This window comes from Crinia signifera, chromosome 4 (assembly GCF_055691185.1).
Source record: "Crinia signifera chromosome 4, ASM5569118v1, whole genome shotgun sequence".
Lineage (NCBI taxonomy): Eukaryota > Metazoa > Chordata > Amphibia > Anura > Myobatrachidae > Crinia > Crinia signifera.
This window is the reverse complement of record NC_139220.1, coordinates 173,760,316-173,781,304: the sequence shown is the minus strand read 5'-3', so window position 1 is coordinate 173,781,304 and position 20,989 is coordinate 173,760,316. Positions and strand designations below refer to the sequence as shown.

Below are 20,989 nucleotides of genomic sequence, written 5' to 3'. Positions count from 1 at the left end.
ACTTAGATCCACAGACATACTGTACACACAGCAGACTTGGTAGGAAAATCTGCTGCCACTGGCCATATGCAGCAGCTCCATTACACCCTTTATTGGATAGATTTAGAGATCAATAGAATGTATTCTTCTGCTCTCATTAAATACTGTAGAACAGTATGCTCTCATTAAATACTGTAGAACTTAAACAATATTTAAACAGTTTCCCATCGGGAATTTTCTAGTTTCTAGATTTGTATAAGTCTCAATCAGAACTGTAATACCATTTAAATAGGTGATTTTTGCTATGAAAATGTTTTTGAAAATCACATTTTCTTTTATATGAATGTCAGAATAAATCTGTCTGAATGATTGGCTTATCTCTTCCCACTATTAACGCATAGAAAAATTCTCCAGGTTGCTCTTACCCACTGTAGTTATCAGACGAGTAGATAGTGCTGTGTGGGAGATGGGGTCCAGCACAAAGCTCAGGTAGACATTCAGAATGCAGCAGAGACCAGGTCCGGCCATGGTTAGTTGAAAATTCCAAGCTAACACTGTAAGACATGCAATGCAAATTAAAATACATCTTTAAACTGAATAATAAATAATAATAATAATAAAATACATATTGGAGGTTATTCTAATGTGCTCGGTCCCCCGCGCATCCGCACAGGGGACCGATATTTTACTACAGTGCATGCGCATTTCTGCGCGTGTTCATATGCTGGGTGAGAACAGACATGGCAAACTGCTAGTTCACCAACCCATTTGCACCCACCAGTGCGGGCGGGGGATGTGGGGCGGTGGCGAGGCGCCCATGGGAACTCCCAGCGTTTCATGGGTTTTCCCATAAAAACTATGGCAAATTGCCATGGAAATTAGGCAGTGACGCTGCTGTCTTGGGTGGGCAGCTGACATCACCGGATGTGCGAGTGCATGTCGCCTCTCTAAAAATCTGAAGGCGCACACTGAACATTAAAAGTCCAACGCTCTTCACCCCCCACTGTTCATTAAATGATGTTTTTCGTTTTCTTCCTAAAATACATAAAAAGCTTTAACAAATTTTGTGAATCTAATTTTGTGCTGAACAGGGTGTGGTATAGAACTGAAATGTTCTTTGAGATCCACCTTTGTTTCCCCTTTCATTATAAGTGTACATTTTTGGAGGGGTGACTGTCAGTTCATTTTTTGGTTGTCAAAGTACACGATAAAACATGCAAAAGTCCATGGTCAAGCAAACGAAAATATTTCACAGAATTTTCATCCTCTCTCCTCTTTGTACAACTTAGAGCGTTGCGTTGCGTGTGGACCAGAATAAGGTCCTTTAACTGGGAACATATTTTAAGATTATCTGTCCAATATGGCTATTGCAAAATTTGCAGCGTTGCGTGTGGACCAGAATAAGATTCTTTAACTGAGAACACATTTTAAGATTATCTGTCCAATCTGGCTATTGGAACAAATTTCTAGTAATGTATGGGATGAAAATGATAATCAACCAATTGATCAGAAATGCTGGGAAATAGATACAAATATTATTTTGAATAATCCAACAGATTTAAACAATTTGTCTAAACCACAGTTTTTTTGTTGTCTGTTTTCTGGACTATAATCCAATACAAAGGGTTATTATTCAATACATTTATTGTACAAAATTGTTTAAGATTATTAAGATTGTTTAGCTACGGCTGTTTAACTGTTATGGGAATAAAACAAGTCACAATTTCTTATTATATTTCTGCTACATTTTGTTATTTTTTCATATACTGGGTAAAATACATTTTAAGTAAATTTACCATGTTAACGCTGTTTTTCTTGGTTGTACTTAATATAGTATAATGTGGGGCAGATGTATTAACCCTGGTGAAGTAATAAATTGGCAGGTGATAACGCAGCAGCCAGTCAGCTCCTAACTGTCATTAGAAAACATCTGCCCCTATATTTTTCTGGGTGCATTTTAATCACTTTAATAAAGTCACTCAAGCCTGAGACATGTCATACACAGCCACAATGCATCTGCACTCTCATGACTAACTGAACATTTAAATAAGCTAAAACACAATGTAATTGTTAAATAATGAGTTTTTAATTGTTTGCATGATTGATATAGAAAGAATACAATATAGTAAATAAAGGAGGCTATAAATAGTGTCTGTTGATAATCATCCCTTTTATTCTAGGTAGCTAACTACACTAATTAATCCCATGACGATAAAAATAACATGCTTTTTTGAGTTGTAAAGGAGCCCATACACGCTCCGATTCCCGGGGGTGCAATGTGTGCTTTGAGGTGCGCGCTCCCGCGGCACCTCATCGTTCAGTACAAAAAGTACAGTATGTGCTGCACATACTTTTTGTACTTGCTTTTCATCTCATCACATCGCATTGCATGCACAAGGCATGCAATGCGATGTGATGGATGCTATTGTTGCCCAGAACGCACGCTGGGATCGGAGCGTGTATGGGCACCTTAACTCCAAAACAGCTTTTAAGCATGACATTATTGTATTGCATATCATTGATTGTTTCACTAATTGTTTGCTTTTACTAAAGTCACACAAAAAGAAGCCACCAGGATAAGTGTGTGTATACCAGTGCGTGTGTGGATACACACACTGTTAAAAGGGTTACTGATGGGTTTCAATACTCTGCAGCAGTGTCACTGTGTGCAATAAATCCAAGCAATTGAAAGGGATTATTGACATCAAGCTATGCCTACTGAGAATGTTCCAGTATGCTAAAGAAGGACATACTCTATTATACTTTCACATGTGGCATACATAGAAATGTCCCATGTTCTTTAACAACTACAGTATATTCAGAATGCTTATTTGAAATGAAACATTTTTCTTTTAAATGTGAGTATAGCACAACAAGTGGCTCTAGAAATGTATTTTCCTATGGGTTTTATCTATTGGTAATATCCAAGGCACAGATTTAAGGTTAGTAAAATTCCTTCTTTTGATTCATCTACTATATTTCATATTTTAGAAATAATATTAAATGATACATTATATATACATGCATGCAATATTATAATTAGATATTTATATATGAGGTGTAGCTATTAAATACCAAGACTATATACTAGCCTGTTGCAGCTTATAACTAAGTTTTTCAAATACATACTGTAAATCGACAGCTAGGAGCTGAATGGCTGGTAATTATTCACTGTCCACTTTATCACTTTTAAAGGGAAACGGTCATCTGTCAGATCAGACTTAGGTCGACAGTCATTAGGTCGACCCCGGAAGGTCAACTGGCCCCAAGGTCGACAGGGTTAAAGGTCGACATGGGTCAAGGTCGACATGACTTAAGGTCGACATGTACCAATGTCGACATGGGTTTAGGTCGACAGTCATTAGGTCGACATGAGGTTTTCACAGTTTCTTGAGCCAACATGTGCCAACAGACGGTATTTCATGCCCTAATATCCACTAGGGCGTGGTGGGAGAATAAAATAGTGTGCCAAGCGCAGCGAGGCACCGTGCCCGAAGCATTGCGAGCGAAGCGAGCGGCTGTGGTTCAACTCCGACTGTGTCGACATTCGGGTAAAAAAAAAAAGTGAAAAACTCATGTCGACCTAATGACTGTTGACCTAAACCCATGTCGACCTTGGCCCATGTCAACCTTAAGTCATGTCGACCTTGACCCATGTTGACCTTTAACCCTGTCGACCTTGGGGCCAGGGTCTGTTCTGACAGATGTACCGCTTCCCTTTTAAAAGCTTGGTATATCTGGCCTTATGTACATAATTCACTTTCTTCATAAAGCAAGGAACTGCCCTAAAAATGCTTTATATATATATATATATATACCCCTTCAACGCATTGCAATACTCTTGCTTCCACTCATATGCAAAAATCCATCAATTGCCACAGGTATTACTTCACTCATCAGATAGTCCAAACTTCAGCTTCTCTGTAAATGGGGCCTGATTCAGACCTAGTCGCAGATCTCCAAAAATCAAAGAGTGCAAATTTTTGTAGGTACATCACAAGGAGGGACCCAGCGAGTGGGGCATCCTTGCCATGTGCTGGGCTGTCTCCCAGCAAACTACCTCCGCCAGTTGTACTTTTGCAAAATTTCTCATAAAGACAACCAGGTCTGGATGAGGCCCATGCTGCTATCTTCCTTAGTAAAACAATGTGCTTTGGTTTAATTCTTGGCGCACTTTCAGCAAATCACAGTGTATAAAAGTGATAGTTGTGCTACATCTAAGTCACCTTGCACTCAGTAAATCAGGTTCATTGTTGGTTGAGTGTTAATAATACAGGTTATTACAAGTAAGAAGACCATAATGGCAAATATGCACAAAATCATGTTGTATGTTGGGCATTTTAAGCACGATTTCACATTTGCATGGCGTTTGGCATTACCCAATCTGAGGATTTCAGTTATTGTGTTTATTTTACCTGTGTTTGTCAACGTAAATTCTTTAATTGTATGGTGACCAGATATGCACACAAAACATAAAATAATATTACATATCATTGATATCATATCAAACTACAGTACATCCCTTGGGCTATTAAATATTAGACTCATCATTCAGTGAGTGGCATGTGGGACAGATGTATGTAGTCTATCTATACAAACCAAGGGCACTGTACATCTGCAAGAACAGAACGGCCTCCAGGACCAGATGCGGTAACCTTGCTATTGTACTACTGTAGGAGGAGGTGTGTTTATGGGCAAACGTGAACTCACTGGAGAGCTTACACACAGACACACATAATGGCCTTGCACTGCACTTTCTACATGACTTTAATTGCTTTCAACTGAGGCAACATCCTCAAAGCTACATAAGCAGTCACACATGTATTTAGCATATTTAAACATTTCACTGAATATTAAAGTCAATTTATGTTTTTCCAATCAGTACTTATCATTCATTCAGTCTATAGACAGACTGTGCCCTTTTACTCCATGTATCCCTGACAGGAAAGCCTTCTGCCCACCATGGGAGTTCCTAAGATGTTTAAAGGGCATCATGCAAAAGAAGCCAGCAGGATTAATTAGTAGGACACTTTCACTTTCATCCAATTCTGTGAATAGCAGAAATGTCAGCTGATCTGTAGCAAATGAGCACTGATATTACTGGTGGACACATTTCTACTAAGATTCTATGAGTGACTTAAATGACAGATTATTCTTACTAAAGCAATATGTGCCTATGTGTCATTGATGTACCTGTTTCCGGGTTGATGGGATCCACAGCCAAGATTGATAGAAAACTGTATCATGTGGGATTCAGTGGCAGGTAGAACAGGAAGAGTATGGAAAAAGTCCACGGCCCAGACGTTTACATTTTGTCCTCGGTGACTATTTTGCTTGAGACAAAATCTAGTGGCTGGAGTCTGCAGTTCTGGACTTATGACAGTAGAAACTAGAGAGGGAACCTTAAAAGAACAAGGAATAATAACTTAGTAGGAAAAATAAATAGATCAAAGCAATATATCAACTACAATGCACATAGATGTTAAATTATCTCCCTGTCACAGATCTGCTTAGTCAAGCTTACCTGTATGGTGATTCTGCTCTGTGTCTCAGTCTGACTCCATTCATGCTGCCAGACAGTCTGTGTATTGCTGGTTCATTGATTGATTGCACCTGATAGAAATCCTGGCAGAAGCTGGAATCACCTGTAGCCCTTTGCTCTCCTGTTCCATGTGGCTCACCTGTTTAGTTCAGACTGAAGTATTCTGGATTCCTGCCTCAGATTGCAGATTGCCCTCTGTCATTTCCTCCAATCAATACAAGGCAGGGGGGATAAATATCCTGCTCACAGAGGCAGAACTGACTTCAGCAACTTGTCTTCCTGCTGCATGTGCTGGATGTTCTGTGCAGTTCAAGCCTGCTTCCTGGAATCCCTGCGTGAGTCTTCAGCGTTCAGCTCCCAGAGGCTCTGCTTGTCCGGCTGGTCCAGCGCTCCCGGTCTGGTCCACAAATGGTCCAATTCCTGCTCCAGTTCCTGCTCATCTAGTTCCTGTGTTTATACTCGGTTTTCTTCAGTTATTTGTTATATGCCAAGTCAGCCATTTCAGTTCTGTTATCTCCGTCACCTGTTCCTGTGTCAACACCAAGTCACTACCCTGTCCTGATACCAGTTTCCTGACCTGCCTGCTACAAGCTGCATCCAGCTATTGTGTGCTACGTCTCTGCTGTAATCTTCCAGTAATCCTGTCATTCAGCTGTATCCTGATCCCAGCCATCCAATCTTCAGTCATCCAGCCATCCAATCTTCAGTCATCCAGCCATCCAATCTTCAGTCATCCAATCATCCAATCTTCAGTCATCCAGCCGTCCAATCTTCAGTCATCCAGCCGTCCAATCTTCAGTCATCCAATCGTCCAATCTTCAGTCATCCAATCGTCCAATCTTCAGTCAGCCAATCGTCCAATCTTCAGGTATCCTTTTCTCTAAACTCAAATCCTGAACATTGCCTTATCCTCCCAGAACTACCGGCACATATCTTGTTTATTTTGAACGGACTGCCATCTTGTTTATTTTTGCAAAGGACTGCTATCTTTTGTTACTTGTTATTTATCAGAGACTTGCATCTAGTTATTATTTGTCCAATCAAGAAGTATTGATCCTGGTTACATTATCTGTTATATGAGTTCCTTCAATAAACCTGTTTGTGTTAACCCATCTCCGGCTGGTCACGCCTCTCTTCCTGAGGTCCGCACCACTCCATCAATCCACCATCTGACCACTCCAGTCACGACTGATTCCACACACCCATTTCGTGACAGTTTGCTGAAGTCCCATGGACTTGGTCAGCGATCCGAGTGTGAGAAGTGTGGGTTGTCTAGATCACAGTACCAGCATGGAGAGACAGATTGATCTTCAGTTCTTACTCACAAAGTTCTGGCAAGACTTATCTGGTTGTTCTTGCAAGCTGCAGCAATCCTTGCCGGCTAATGAATCCTCACGTGTCACATCTGCAGCCGCATGTCATTTGGCCTCTTCACCTCTACCCCCTGACTACCTGGCTACTCCAAAGGAGGACGATGAGGCTTCTGCGGACAGTGGGTCTGTCATAAGTCCGTTACTTTGCCATCTGCAATCTGGTTCTGCTTGGACCTTTAAAGAGCCAGAATCAGAGACATTTAAGGTTTTACACCAGTTACTGAATAAACTACAGGAATTACCATCTAAATTTTTTTCTGTAGTCTCCGCCATATTGGACAGTTCTTTGGTACCCCTTTCCAGTGGAACTGTGCGCAAAGGAACTTCCACTACACTTCCAAGTACTCCTGAGAAGTCCTCTCATAAGCCTTGTAAGGACATACCACAAAGCAGACCACGAGCCCAGCTGTCTGAGGAGGAACGTCAGCGGCGCAGGCAGCTAGACCTGTGCTTCTATTGTGGTGGTTCAGACCATTTCATAGAAGATTGTTCTCTCCGTCTGCCCAGAAATGGGGAGATTCCTCCCGTTACAGCTCAGAAAGAAACCCGAGTTAATACTTGGGGCCCTAGAACAAAGATCATCTTGGCCAAACACGGTTTTACTGCTGTCCACAGAGCTCCTGGGAAGGTTCCTGTATCCATTACTGGAGGTGGAGTCTCAGGATTTTCTGCCCAAAAGCATGTGTCCGTCTCATCAACCTCAGGAGGGTTGTCCAATACCGCAGCCCCAGCAGAGGTATCTTGTGCTAAAGATTCAGAACGAGTATCCCGTCTCCAGCCCCAAGAGGGGGTTCAGCCTTTTCAGCCCCAGAGGGGAGTTCAGCCTCTCCAGTCTCAAGAAGGGGTCTGCTGTATCCAGCCCCAGAAGGGGGTCCAGAATCTTCAGCCCCAGGAGGGGGCTCTCAGTCTCCAGCCCCAGGAGGGGGCTCTCAGTCTCCAGCCCCAGGAGGGGGCTCTCAGTCTCCAGCCCCAGGAGGGGGCTCTCAGTCTCCAGCCCCAGGAGGGGGCTCTCAGTCTCCAGCCCCAGGAGAGGGCTCTCAGTCTCCAGCCCCAGGAGGGGGCTCTCAATCTCCAGCCCCAGGAGGGGGCTCTCAGTCTCCAGCCCCAGGAGGGGGCTCTCAGTCTCCAGCCCCAGGAGGGGGTTCAAAGTCTCCTGCCCCAAGAGGGGGTTCAAAGTCTCCTGCCCCAAGAGGGGGTTCACTGTCTCCAGTCCCAGAAGAGGGCTTTCTGTGTCCAGCCCCAAAATGGGATTTCAAGTGTCCAGTCCCAAGTAGGGGTGAATCCAGGTGTCCAGTCCCAGAAGGGGGATATTCCAGGTGTCGAGCTCCAAGAGGGGGAAATTCCAAGTGTCCAGTCCCAGGAGGGGGTCCTGTATACCAGAGACCCTGGAGGAGAGTCGGACACTTCTGCCCTGGCCTCCGGGCCTGAGGGCACCTCTGCCCTGGCCTCTGGGCCTGAGGACACTTCTGCCCTGGCCTCTGGGCCTGAGGACACTTCTGCCCTGGCCTCTGGGCCTGAGGACACTTCTGCCTTGGCCTCCGGGCCTGAGGACACTTCTGCCCTGGCCTCCGGGTCTGAGGACACACCTGCCCTGGCCTCCGGGCCTGAGGACACACCTGCCCTGGCCTCCGGGCCTGAGGACACACCTGCCCTGGCCTCCGGGCCTGAGGTTGTTCCAGTTATTCCAGTGCAGACTGCCTTGCCCAAGGCATCCGAGGGGTCTGCCATGCACAAAACACTCAATGTGCCCGCCGTGTCTGAGGCTTCCGTGGTTCCAGTTTTTCCTAAAAAGTCCAAGATTCTTGATCAGCTGAAGCCTTCCAAAGCCCCAATTCCATCAAAACCATTTCAAGATTCAAGCAGAGAATATTCGCCCATCTATTTTGATGGGGATCTTGTCCATTATGAAGCCCTGGTGAACCAATATTTGTCTATATTGGAAACCGAACCTTCATCTGGTCTCACGCTAGCCAACATCGTCAGTTACCTGTTTTTGTCATTTAAAGGAGAAGCTTTGGAGTGGGCTTGTCCGCTTTATGAATCTAACGACTCCAGACTTCGAGATCTGACATCCTTCTCCAAGGCCGTAGTGGAAAGGTTCGGTTCAAAGACTCCCTGTAAGAATTCCTCCACCACTACAGTTAAAAGTCATCCGGTGGCCAAAACCAACCATTCTTTGCCATCCATCCAAGATTGTGCGCCATCTCAACAATGCCTTAGAACCTCCAAAGTTTCAAAAAATTGTCTATTGATGCCCAAATCTATGGACGTTAGAATTGGGTACACATCCATGTCCACCCATTGTGTTGGTTCCTCTGGACTGTCCAATTCTCCAGGATCATCTTCTGAAAAGCAATCTGCCCCGTCAATACCCACCATATGTATTGGATCTTCCGCTTCATGCTACCTCAGTGGTCCTTCAGGGAGTTTCAATTCAACTGAGAGGTCTTCAATCCTGACCTTAGACCAAGACTCAAATTCAGAGTATGATTCTGATTATGATGTCACTCCCTTCCTGGGAGGTCCTGTGCTCTCTGGTGCCTGTTTTGCAGAACCTAAAGCTTCACCTTCCTCAAAAAAATCAAAGCATTCATCTAAGAAAAAGAAGCATCGTCGTTAACCTTGAGCTCCCTTCCAAAGAAGGTTCTGGCATAGGTGTCCGGAGTCCACCCTGAAGGAGGGGGTAATGTCACAGATCTGCTTAGTCAAGCTTACCCGTATGGTGATTCTGCTCTGTGTCTCAGTCTGACTCCATTCATGCTGCCAGACAGTCTGTGTATTGCTGGTTCATTGATTGATTGCACCTGATAGAAATCCTGGCAGAAGCTGGAATCACCTGTAACCCTTTGCTCTCCTGTTCCATGTGGCTCACCTGTTTAGTTCAGACTGAAGTATTCTGGATTCCTGCCTCAGATTGCAGATTGCCCTCTGTCATTTCCTCCAATCAATACAAGGCAGGGGGGATAAATATCCTGCTCACAGAGGCAGAACTGACTTCAGCAACTTGTCTTCCTGCTGCATGTGCTGGATGTTCTGTGCAGTTCAAGCCTGCTTCCTGGAATCCCTGCGTGAGTCTTCAGCGTTCAGCTCCCAGAGGCTCTGCTTGTCCGGCTGGTCCAGCGCTCCCGGTCTGGTCCACAAATGGTCCAATTCCTGCTCCAGTTCCTGCTCATCTAGTTCCTGTGTTTATACTCGGTTTTCTTCAGTTATTTGTTATATGCCAAGTCAGCCATTTCAGTTCTGTTATCTCCGTCACCTGTTCCTGTGTCAACACCAAGTCACTACCCTGTCCTGATACCAGTTTCCTGACCTGCCTGCTACAAGCTGCATCCAGCTATTGTGTGCTACGTCTCTGCTGTAATCTTCCAGTAATCCTGTCATTCAGCTGTATCCTGATCCCAGCCATCCAATCTTCAGTCATCCAGCCATCCAATCTTCAGTCATCCAGCCATCCAATCTTCAGTCATCCAATCATCCAATCTTCAGTCATCCAGCCGTCCAATCTTCAGTCATCCAGCCGTCCAATCTTCAGTCATCCAGCCGTCCAATCTTCAGTCATCCAATCGTCCAATCTTCAGTCATCCAATCGTCCAATCTTCAGTCAGCCAATCGTCCAATCTTCAGGTATCCTTTTCTCTAAACTCAAATCCTGAACATTGCCTTATCCTCCCAGAACTACCGGCACATATCTTGTTTATTTTGAACGGACTGCCATCTTGTTTATTTTTGCAAAGGACTGCTATCTTTTGTTACTTGTTATTTATCAGAGACTTGCATCTAGTTATTATTTGTCCAATCAAGAAGTATTGATCCTGGTTACATTATCTGTTATATGAGTTCCTTCAATAAACCTGTTTGTGTTAACCCATCTCCGGCTGGTCACGCCTCTCTTCCTGAGGTCCGCACCACTCCATCAATCCACCATCTGACCACTCCAGTCACGACTGATTCCACACACCCATTTCGTGACACTCCCACTGTTTAACATCTTCAATCAATAATAGTCATTGATTTTGAGATGTACATGAAATAGTCTGTCAAAAATATGTCGTTCTTGCTTGCTGAGTTTATGATTTGCGTAATTAAAGGTTTTACATACAGCTTAGTGAAAGGTCAACCAGAGGTATTCTATCAATTTTAACGTAGGTTACAGTAGAGTAGCTGCAATGCAGACATTACTGAGTTTTGTAGATACAACAATGCAAATATTTATTGAGACCCGTTTGGGCACTGAACACATGGAAGTGTTTATTGTGTATGTAGGCCATATTCAGATGCGGTCACAAAGCGGCTATTTTATGCAAATCGGAAGATGGTTACTTATTGCGCATGCATTTGAGCTGCAGTGCACACGTGCAGTGAGTGTGTTGCAACGTGATCTGATTTGTGCTGATGGTACCAATGTATCAAAAATTGTACCCCATGGACTAGTGGGCATCCCTATGCTTAGGTTGGCTTCTGCATATATTAGCATATAATTGCAATTGCAAAAGGCAAAAAACAGCAACAGCAATTGCAATGACCACATCTGAATTAGGCCCTATGTGCAGATACACTCAATTCCTTAGACTTCTACTTCTATGTTTTTTTTAGAAAAATGATTTGCGAAGTTCCATTTATATTCTCCATGGTAGCAAAATATCTAGGGCAGCAAGTTTTTATATTCTATTAACAGCATTACTGTTGCATTTGAAAAAGCTTGATTGAGGCAATCCAGACTGCGAATAAGGTATTTACTGTGGAGGTTGCCATTATCAATAAAAGCAATAACAATGGCTATACAAACACACTACAACAAAAGAAACTCTGACAATACAGTTACAGAATGGACAGCAATGCTTAGTCACCTATTAAACACCCTCTTACCATCACTTTTCACATACATGTATTTTAAATGTAAGATGTACTATAGATGGTATTAACCTATTATTTCCAACACTATAATTGTCTGGAAACACAATAAAAAAGTCACAATATTATTTCATAGATATTTCAATATACTTTCTTGCACGAATACCTTGTAGGATGAATAGGAAAGTGTATCCATAACAATGTGTTCCTTTTTCCCATCAACCTGTGCGTAAAGGATGACATCATTCTCATGGGATTCCCCTGGACTGCACAGCCCACCTAAACAGTAAATTAATTTAATAGTCATACACGTTTCCATACAGATAATTAATATTTTAGAGTAAGCACCTTATTATTTTACATTCCAAAAGCAGGACAGTCGATGGGTACTGTGTTTTATTGTAATCAATTTATTTGTCACCAACTACTAATTTACTAATAGAGAGGTTACACTCAGAAAAGATTGTCAACAACTATATTGATGAATGCTTATGAGTTAGTTCTGTGGCTTGTGGAGCACACCAAAATCAAAAGATTAGATATATACAGTATTTGCAGCAATGAATCTGTAAATGATATACACTACAGTATGTTCCTGATGACAGGATGATGGCAATAAATGCTAAAGTTACATTATCGTATCTGTACAAAATGTAATTACCATAATTATTTTATGCACAAGTGTCAATAGGTGTCTTGACAGTTATTATGCAAAAGTCATATCATACTATAATATTTAATTAAATAAAAAAGTTATCTAAATATAGATTCATTCATACAAACTCGATATCCTCCCTTCAAAATTAAATGGAATCTTTTTTCTTGCAACAGTCCAAATGGAAATCTAAATTAAATAATTACCAGCTGAACTGCATATAATGTGTGTTACCAGCCAGTCACAAAGAGATTTTTAAGCCTACTCTGTACTGCTGATACGTTGAGCATGCTTAGATGCTATAGGGGCACTGCTATACTCCCTCACTGTATATTTGGGGGCATGATCGTGGCATCGCAGGAGGTAATCGCATGGTAATCATTGTCCGTCTCCTTTCATTATCGCATATTATTGCAATAAACCTACAGCACCCACATTAATGTATCTGTGGTTGTGTCCACAACTATTAAATCATAAGATACTCTCACTGTACGTGGCTTACATTTGCATTCCAAGCCCACTAAGATCTAAGGAATTGATAGGCACAAATAATTTGCAGTATGATAGGGCTTAATTAAAATAACATAAAAAAGACTGCAACTCTAATACACCTTTGTGTTTAACACACAATAAAACTATGGCCCTTATTCTGATCGGTGCGGCCGGATCCGAATATGCGGCCAGGACCGTGCGTCCGAAACCCCGCCTTCCATACGGATCACCAACTCCGTCCGAACGCGTTAAGAAGCTGTCCGCACGGACCGCAAGTGTATTTCTCATGAATACACCTCCTCCATCTCAGGGAACCTCCCCCATCATTCGATGGTCGCAGACCATCGAATGCAGGACCGAGTGGTCCGGCAGCTCCCACAACCTCAGACCACACGGGCATTTCTCCGTGCAAAAGCAGGGATCTGGGTGGGCAGCTGACATCCGGCAATGTCATATGTCCGCCTCCTACACGTGCGCCACTGCCGCATTACCATACGTACGCCCAGCGTTTTCATAGGAACGCCCATGAAACACGGGGCGTATGCATATGGTAATGAGCCCAAATAGCCCTTCACGCCCCTCTTCACCCCCTGTTCGTAGTGTACACATTTCATGCGGAATTTGGACGTGCGTTCCGTTCACACATGCGCAGATATGCCTCTGCACATGCGCAGACACAAACCATTGGCGGCCCGAACGCACGTGGACATTACCGCACCAACCAGAATAAGGGCCTATATGAGGTAATTGTTCTCTCTGTATTCTATATTTGATATAATACAAGAATGTCTGGACTGTTACAAATTATCAGTTGTGACTCAAGGGGGGGGGGGGGGCGGCTGCAGCACAATTCAAAATTCAAATAGGGGAGGCACAGCAACTGCCACCAACTGCCTTTCCTAACTGACTTACTAGGAGTGGGCGTGTCTCCCCATTTGAATTCTGGACTGTGCTGCAGCCCAACCTCTGGAGTCACCACTACAAATTATACAGATAATGCTGCATTATTATTATTTCAGCGTCTGTTAATTTGATGGGCTTTTTAAGAATTGTGGCACTTAATAATTATGCTGATGCCTTTTTAAATATTGCCAGTTTTATGGAACAACTGGGCACCACTTTCTCATAGTGAGAAAGAGAGGGGATTTAGTTCAGCAATGCCAGCTACCTAAATTCATCCAAGATAACTACCAAATCCTCCCAGGACAGAAAGGTGGTCAAAATCTCACTATTCTTGTGAAGTTGGTCTGGTGGGGGCGTGATGACTGGATTCATTATGAATTGTTTCACCATTCCACACATGACCGCCCTTCCCATACCCCCAGGATAAAAAGTAGGTACAGATACAGTATGTCCACATACATCTTGGCTTTTTTTCTCAATTTGTCACAACATGTAAAAAAACAGCTTATCTGTTTTTCCAAATGTAGCAAGGAGATGGATTCTAATTTTTTTTTGCAGCAGTAGAATTTGTATAAAGTAATAGATTAGAGAAGCACATTTTTCATCACAAATGTGACTTTTGCAAAGTCCAAGGTGTGCCAAATTGTGCCATACATGGCACAATAAAACCAAGATGTATGTGTACACATCTGTAAGTATGTTGTGGTAGAATTCAAGTAGAGGCATCGATGCTTACATTTCTGACCCTATCACATAACATTTGTCTTTCCAAATAATTGGGTGACAGTGATATTGGCCCTTATTCTGGTTGGAGCGGCCGGGCCGTACGCGTACGTCCCGGGATTTTTTATGATCTGCGCATGCGTACATTCGCTAATGCGCAGGCGCGAACGCTCCAAAACGCTAACGGACGGGCCTCTACGTGCGAAAAAACCTATACGCGAGTGTACGGGCATTGGGGGCGGCATAGGGGCGTGAAGAGGGGAGCGGCCGAAATAATGAGGGAAAATGGGCGTAAATATGGGCGTACACGGGGGTGTGCACCAAAAATGAGCGGTGCTACTACCGCACGATCGACTAAGGCACCGTTCATTTCGGACACAAAACAGGCGGCCGCAAACCGCCATCTCAAACCACCCCTACAGATACCGCATGCCAGCGTGCGCCTGGATTTGCTAATTTACGCTGATTACTACCAAACACATACACCTGAATGTAATAACCAATGCTGCAGTCTATTAAGTCCAAACCATGATTTCACTACCTGCAAGCCTACACACAGCACTCAAACACATTGAAAGCTTATCTTTCGAAACTTCTCTACATTTAAAGGTTTGTTTAATTTAAGGTAAGAATCTTTGTAAGACCTGCTTATATATGCTAAGGTAGGTATTTGTTAAACAGTTATACACATTCACTACGTGCTTTCATAGACTTTACACAGTAGCACACTCAATCTACACAAGTCGACATGTGTCAACGTGTTCACTCTAATACAAACATAGGTTTTGTATTTAGGATACAATAACATAAACCACATCTAACACCTACAAAGGATGTTTCAGCAATGTTTTAAGCCCATGGCCACTATTTTTCACATTAATTAATTCAATCAATTAATTAATTTTCATAATTAGAGTTGAAAGGCAAGATTTGCAGGTCCATATATGTGAAGGGTATGTCAGCGTACACGGACGTACGCTCACTCTCACGAGCGGTGACATAAGCTGACTTTTCCATTGAAAACAATAGGGACCCGTCCGTGCAAGCTGGCGTACGCTCGGATAGCCGCAAGAAGTCGGTGGGAAGACGGACGAGAGACGTCCGTAAACGGTGGTGTACGCTCAATTGTACGCCAGTTGTCGGAGTGTAAGGGCTGGCCCGTCCGTGTACGTTGGCGTACGCACATTTGTACGCCACTCCCCTTCGACGTTGTTTCTGGCCGTACGTATGCGGCTGAGTTGTGGGTGGACTTAACCCCAACGGCCGCGTACGGATAGCGTACGTTGTTTTGGAACGTACGCACGTTTGGCCGCTCCAACCAGAATAAGGCCCATTGGGCCTTATTCTGATCGTAGCGGCCAAACGTGCGTACGTTCCAAAACAACGCCCATTTTCCCTCATTATTTCGGCCGCTCCCCTCTTCACGCCCCTATGCCGCCCCCAATGCCCGTACACTCGCGTATAGGTTTTTTCGCACGTAGAGGCCTGTCCGTAAGCATTTTGGAGCGTTCGCGCCTGCGCATTAGCGAATGTATGCATGCGCAGATCATAAAAAATCCCGGGACGTACGCGTACGGCCCGGCCGCTCCAACCAGAATAAGGCCCATTGTCCTTAGACAACAGCATCTAACAAATAAAAAACAATAGATCAAATTGTAGCACATTTCCTCTGAAGAAAATATGATTTGAATCTAAAGGTGAAACGTGAGTCAAATGATATTTTCGGAAAGCAAAGACTGCTTAATTACAGAATGATTCTGTATCTGTTAACAATTTCCATTAACAGATTCACAAAGCTAGGAAACCCTTTTCCTGTTGTTCTCCCAGGTTTTTAACCAGCTAAGTAGACCTGTGGTTCATGTGAGCTACTTTTCCTGTGGCCTGCAAGGTCCTGGAACTAATCTCACTACTGACAAATGCCTCCAGCAGATGAATTGCCAGCATTTACTAGGTAAACATGTTTTCACAGTGAATACAGCAGACAAAAAGAAAAGCTGGATGATCATTCTACATTTGATCAAAAGTATTAACTAAATCTGAGTTGACATATTAACATAAATAAATACCAATCAACCCTGTTATTAAGATATGTTAATTCAATTTAACTATTTAATTAAACATAATATGAATGCTTTCGTGCTAGTTATAGTTCTCATATTTGTCCTTATCAAAAAATGCAGTACAAGACATCACTACTGTATGCAATCATTTCCACAATTTACACCACAAAGGGTAGTTGCATTTAAACCTGGCAAACCTCAGAATCCTGCAATCACATGAACTGGAACCACAGACATTCACAAAGAACCCATGATCATTTTAAGTCACAAATACTGTACATCAGTGGTTCCCAAACTGTGTGCCTAGGCACCCTGGGGTGCCTCAGGACACTTGCAGGGGTGCCTTGGGTTGGTGGACCAGGATCAATTCATATTATTTATGGTCAATGTAACAGGCAAAACCAGTGCTTGTGGCTGCCAATCATAATTTATGTGGACAAACCGAAGCAAATCCGGTCCCTCACCAGATAATTGTGACAAATAAACACAATGTACTTAATTTAATATTTTTTTTTCTGAATTTCTCGATAAGAAGCATTTGGCCTAGGGGTGCCAGAAAATATTTTGATGCTCTAGGGCGCCATGATTCAAAAATGTTTGGGAACCCCTGCAGTGTTTTGCATCTAGCTGTATTCTTTGCTTTATTCTCGAGAGAAACCTATAGAGGTGGTGTAGGGGCCATAGGCGAATCTAGGGGGTGGTCCAGGGGTGCACCGTTTTGTAGATGAGAGATAGAGCTTTCCAATGAGCCCAGCCCCGTGTCTCTAGCCCTCTGGGAACCGGAGATACTGCCAGGCTAAGCTGGAACGTTTTCCCTATAGGATAACATGGGACCCGCTAATTCCGACCCCCACCCAGTTCAACGGCTGCCAGTTCCCCCTTCGGCATCACTGAAGCTCGAGGTTGATCTCGCTGGGCCTTCAATCTGATCCATATGGGTTAATTGGTTCCAGGGATACTGAGGTTAAACTGTTTTTTTTTTTTTTTATTTCTTAAATGTAATTTCATGACTGTTTATGTTCTTTGAGGGCAGATTTCTCTGGAACCAAACAGCCCAGTTTCACGGGACCAAAATCATGGGTCAGTTGGTTCCGAAGATATAGCTGGTTCGTTAAAGGGGGGTAGGGAGAGGGGAGTGGTTGTCTCTCCCCCACACACCAGAAAATGCAGGGACTAGCTGGTGTATAAGGGGTCAGCCTGGGAATGTCCCTGCATGATCCTGGGACCATATTCCCGGGTAAATCCCTGCATTTTCTGTTGTGAAAGGGGTATTATTTCAAACAGCTGTGACCTGCAGTGCTCTGAATACAGCCGGGCAGCCCCCTGCTCTCTGCCCAGCTGTCAATGACTGTCACCCCTGCAGCTTCCGCTCCAATTCTTCTCCCCGCTTTCACCTCAGCCCGCCCCCCCTTTAATCATGTGGTGCCGGCACCCGGCGTGCTCCCCCGACGTCACGCACAACAACAGCGTGCACAATATTTCAAATGTCCACTCGGCTAGAGGGGACACCAGGAGGGGAGTGGGAGCTTGCTCTGCGCTGCGCTCTGTTCCTCTCCCCATAGAAGCAGCTGTACCTCTCCCTGCAGCAGCAGCGAAGGCTCATATAAAAATTGACAGTAAGTGGCACTTTTGGGGGCATTGCTTGAGGGATGCTACAAGTGGTGGTATGTGGGGGCATTACGCATAATGTGTGGCTTAATGTGTAAGGGGCATTATGGTGTGCAGCATCATGTGTAAGGGGCATTATGTGTGCAGCATCATGTGTAAAGGGTACTATGGTGTGCGGCATCATGTGTAATGGGTACTATGGTGTGCAGCATCATGTGTAATGGGTACTATGGTGTGCGGCATCATGTGTAATGGGTACTATGGTGCCATCAAGCAAGAACCCCATAGCAATGAGCACGTAGGTAAGCAGCACTTATGTGGCAAATATGTAATGGGCATTACGGTTTGTTATATAGTATGTAATGGGCATCATGATGTGTGGCACAATGTGTAATGGGCATTATGGTGTGTGGCCTTATGTGTAATTGGCATTATGACGTGTGGCTTTATGTGTAATGGGTATTACGGAGTTTGCTAAAATGTGTAATGGGCATTACTGTGTATGGTCTAAAGTGTAATACCACACCCCTTTTTGTGATGCCATGCCTCCTTCCCATGAGGCCACACACCCCTTTTTGCCACGCGGCTACGCCGCGCAAAGGTCCCCCTCCTATTATGTCTAGATCTGGGACCACCCATTACCATAATTCTAGATTCGCCTATGCTAGAGGCTATTCCTAGGGACATGATGACATGTTTCATGCCATCACTCCCTGGCCCTTCTGAAAGAGCTGCAACATGTGCAGGGAAGCCACTAGAAATATTGGGGCCTGGGACTGACCTACAGCGCCATACCTCTGGCCGCACCCCCCCCCCCCGCCAGCACCCCGCCTACCCCGTCCCCATTACTTACCATCATGTCGCGGCAATGTCATCCGGCTCCTTCAGTTTCCCCTGTCAGGTCCGGAGCGCATACGGCACAGTGCAGCCTGCAGAGCGCCGAGCCCCTCGGTGTCCTAGGCTCGGCGCTCTGCAGGCTGCACTGTGTATTGTGCGTGCCTGCCCGCTGGGTGAGGGAGGCTGGGTATGTGTGTGTGTGGGGGGGGGGGGGGGGGGGGGGCTGTGGCCCAGGACCCTCCAGAGACCGGGGCCCGGGACAGCTGTACCCAGGGTACTCCCTGGTATTACCAGCAGATGAGCGGATTTCCCGTGATGATGCGGGAGCACGCAGCAGCGCTCAGTGCAAGGCCATACACACTGGGCAGCTTTGAGCTGAAAGCCGCTCAAACTTACTGTTTTGAGTGGCTTTCAGCTCAAAGTTGCCCAGTGTGTATGGGCCTTAACAAGGAAACATTCTTCTGAGGAAGAGACGTATAAGAACTTGAGCACATGTGCTTAAACTGGAGGGAGGTAGGGTTATAGGAAATTTAAGGAAAAATCACTTCACAAAAAGGGTAGTGGACAAGTTGAATAACCTCCTGCTAGAGGTGGTTGAGGCTGAGTCAGTACTTGCTTGAAATAGACATATCTTTATAAATAATTAAGGATCAAGTGGGGTAGAAGTTACTTCAATGTTAAAAAGTTGCAGACTAGATGGGCCAAGTGATTCTTTTTTGCTGTCAAATTTTATGTTTCAATGATATTTCTGGTGAGAAGGTAAGAATACTCTAATGGCAATGTCAAAGAGCACTACAAACTTGCAGCAATTACAGTAATAGTTGAAGAAATGTTTTTTTTTTTTTATTATCTATGTACAGATGGAGCCGGGATTGTCTTTGCAGTGGATGGCGATGACGACGCCAGCCGCCATCCCCCGCCACCCGCCATCTGTATCTGCGAAAGGGGATGCGCGCGCACGAGATGCTTCCCCTGTGTCCCCGCCGGCTTGTCGGTGGTCACCTGGGGTCCCTACCGCCTCCCCGCACCCCCCCTAACCCTGTCCGCCTCCCTGAAGCGGAGATGGACAGGTTCCCGCCGCCCCGCCGCATGGAAACTGAGACGTGCATGCGCATGACGCATGCGCGTCTCAGTCAGATGGAGAGCCGGGCTGCTGGTGGATCGCCAGCGGTGACAGTCTGGCGATTCACCAGCAAGAGGGAGCCCGGCTCCATCTGTAGCTTATGAGTTCCACTCATAAGGGGAAATTTACGAAGATGTGTATTCTACTTTACATGTGATGTTGCTATGGGCAACCAATCAGAATCTAATTCTTATTTATTTAGCACCCTCTAGAAGATAGTAGACAGGATCTGATTGGTTGCCCATAGCAACATCACATGTGAAGTAGAATACACATCTTAGTAAATTTCCCCCATAGTGTTTTTCGAGTAGGCAGAGGAGTAGATCACACCGGCATTAACGTTAGCATTGATATACAGTAGTGCTCATTTACTCTTATGGAGGAAGGTTACCTGAATGGGGTCACTGTTGTGTTGTAATATGGTAATAAACTTAAAGGAGCATACCTTCTTCACTTTCTACCATCATGCCATTTTTTTTTTATTTATATAACATTCTGTACTCTTTTCAGTTCCAACATTTCCTTTTTGTGAATACTTGTCCTGCATATTTCAGGTTTTATATATATATATATATATATATATATATATATATATATATATATCCAAAGAAGGGTCCGGCACCCAGGACTTAGAATGAGTCCAGGGAGGTAGCTTGCCCTGGTGCCACCCTAGGGGCCTCACAGCCCGTGTAGACAAAGTTAGTGGAAGAAGGGCACTCAGGGACTAGAAATGCTGGTGAACGTAGGACAATATTTATTGCCTGGTAGTCTACGTTTCGGGGTCTCGAAACGTAGACTACCAGGCAATAAATATTGTCCTACGTTCACCAGCATTTCTAGTCC

The 20,989-nt window shown here is 44.3% G+C and overlaps 1 protein-coding gene across 4 annotated transcripts in view; it reads right to left on the bottom strand.

Moving 5' to 3' along the window:
• RELN (reelin) overlaps positions 1 to 20,989 on the bottom strand; it is a 479,555-nt gene that overhangs the window by 179,358 nt on the left and 279,208 nt on the right. For all 4 annotated transcript variants that reach the window (XM_083183017.1, XM_083183019.1, XM_083183018.1 and 1 more), the window contains exons 13-15: positions 11,912 to 12,024; positions 5,173 to 5,381; positions 405 to 533 (exon numbers count right to left, since the gene is read on the bottom strand). In XM_083183017.1, the coding sequence (XP_083039143.1) occupies positions 405 to 533; positions 5,173 to 5,381; positions 11,912 to 12,024 (451 nt within the window). The remainder of the gene's footprint in view (positions 1 to 404; positions 534 to 5,172; positions 5,382 to 11,911; positions 12,025 to 20,989) is intronic.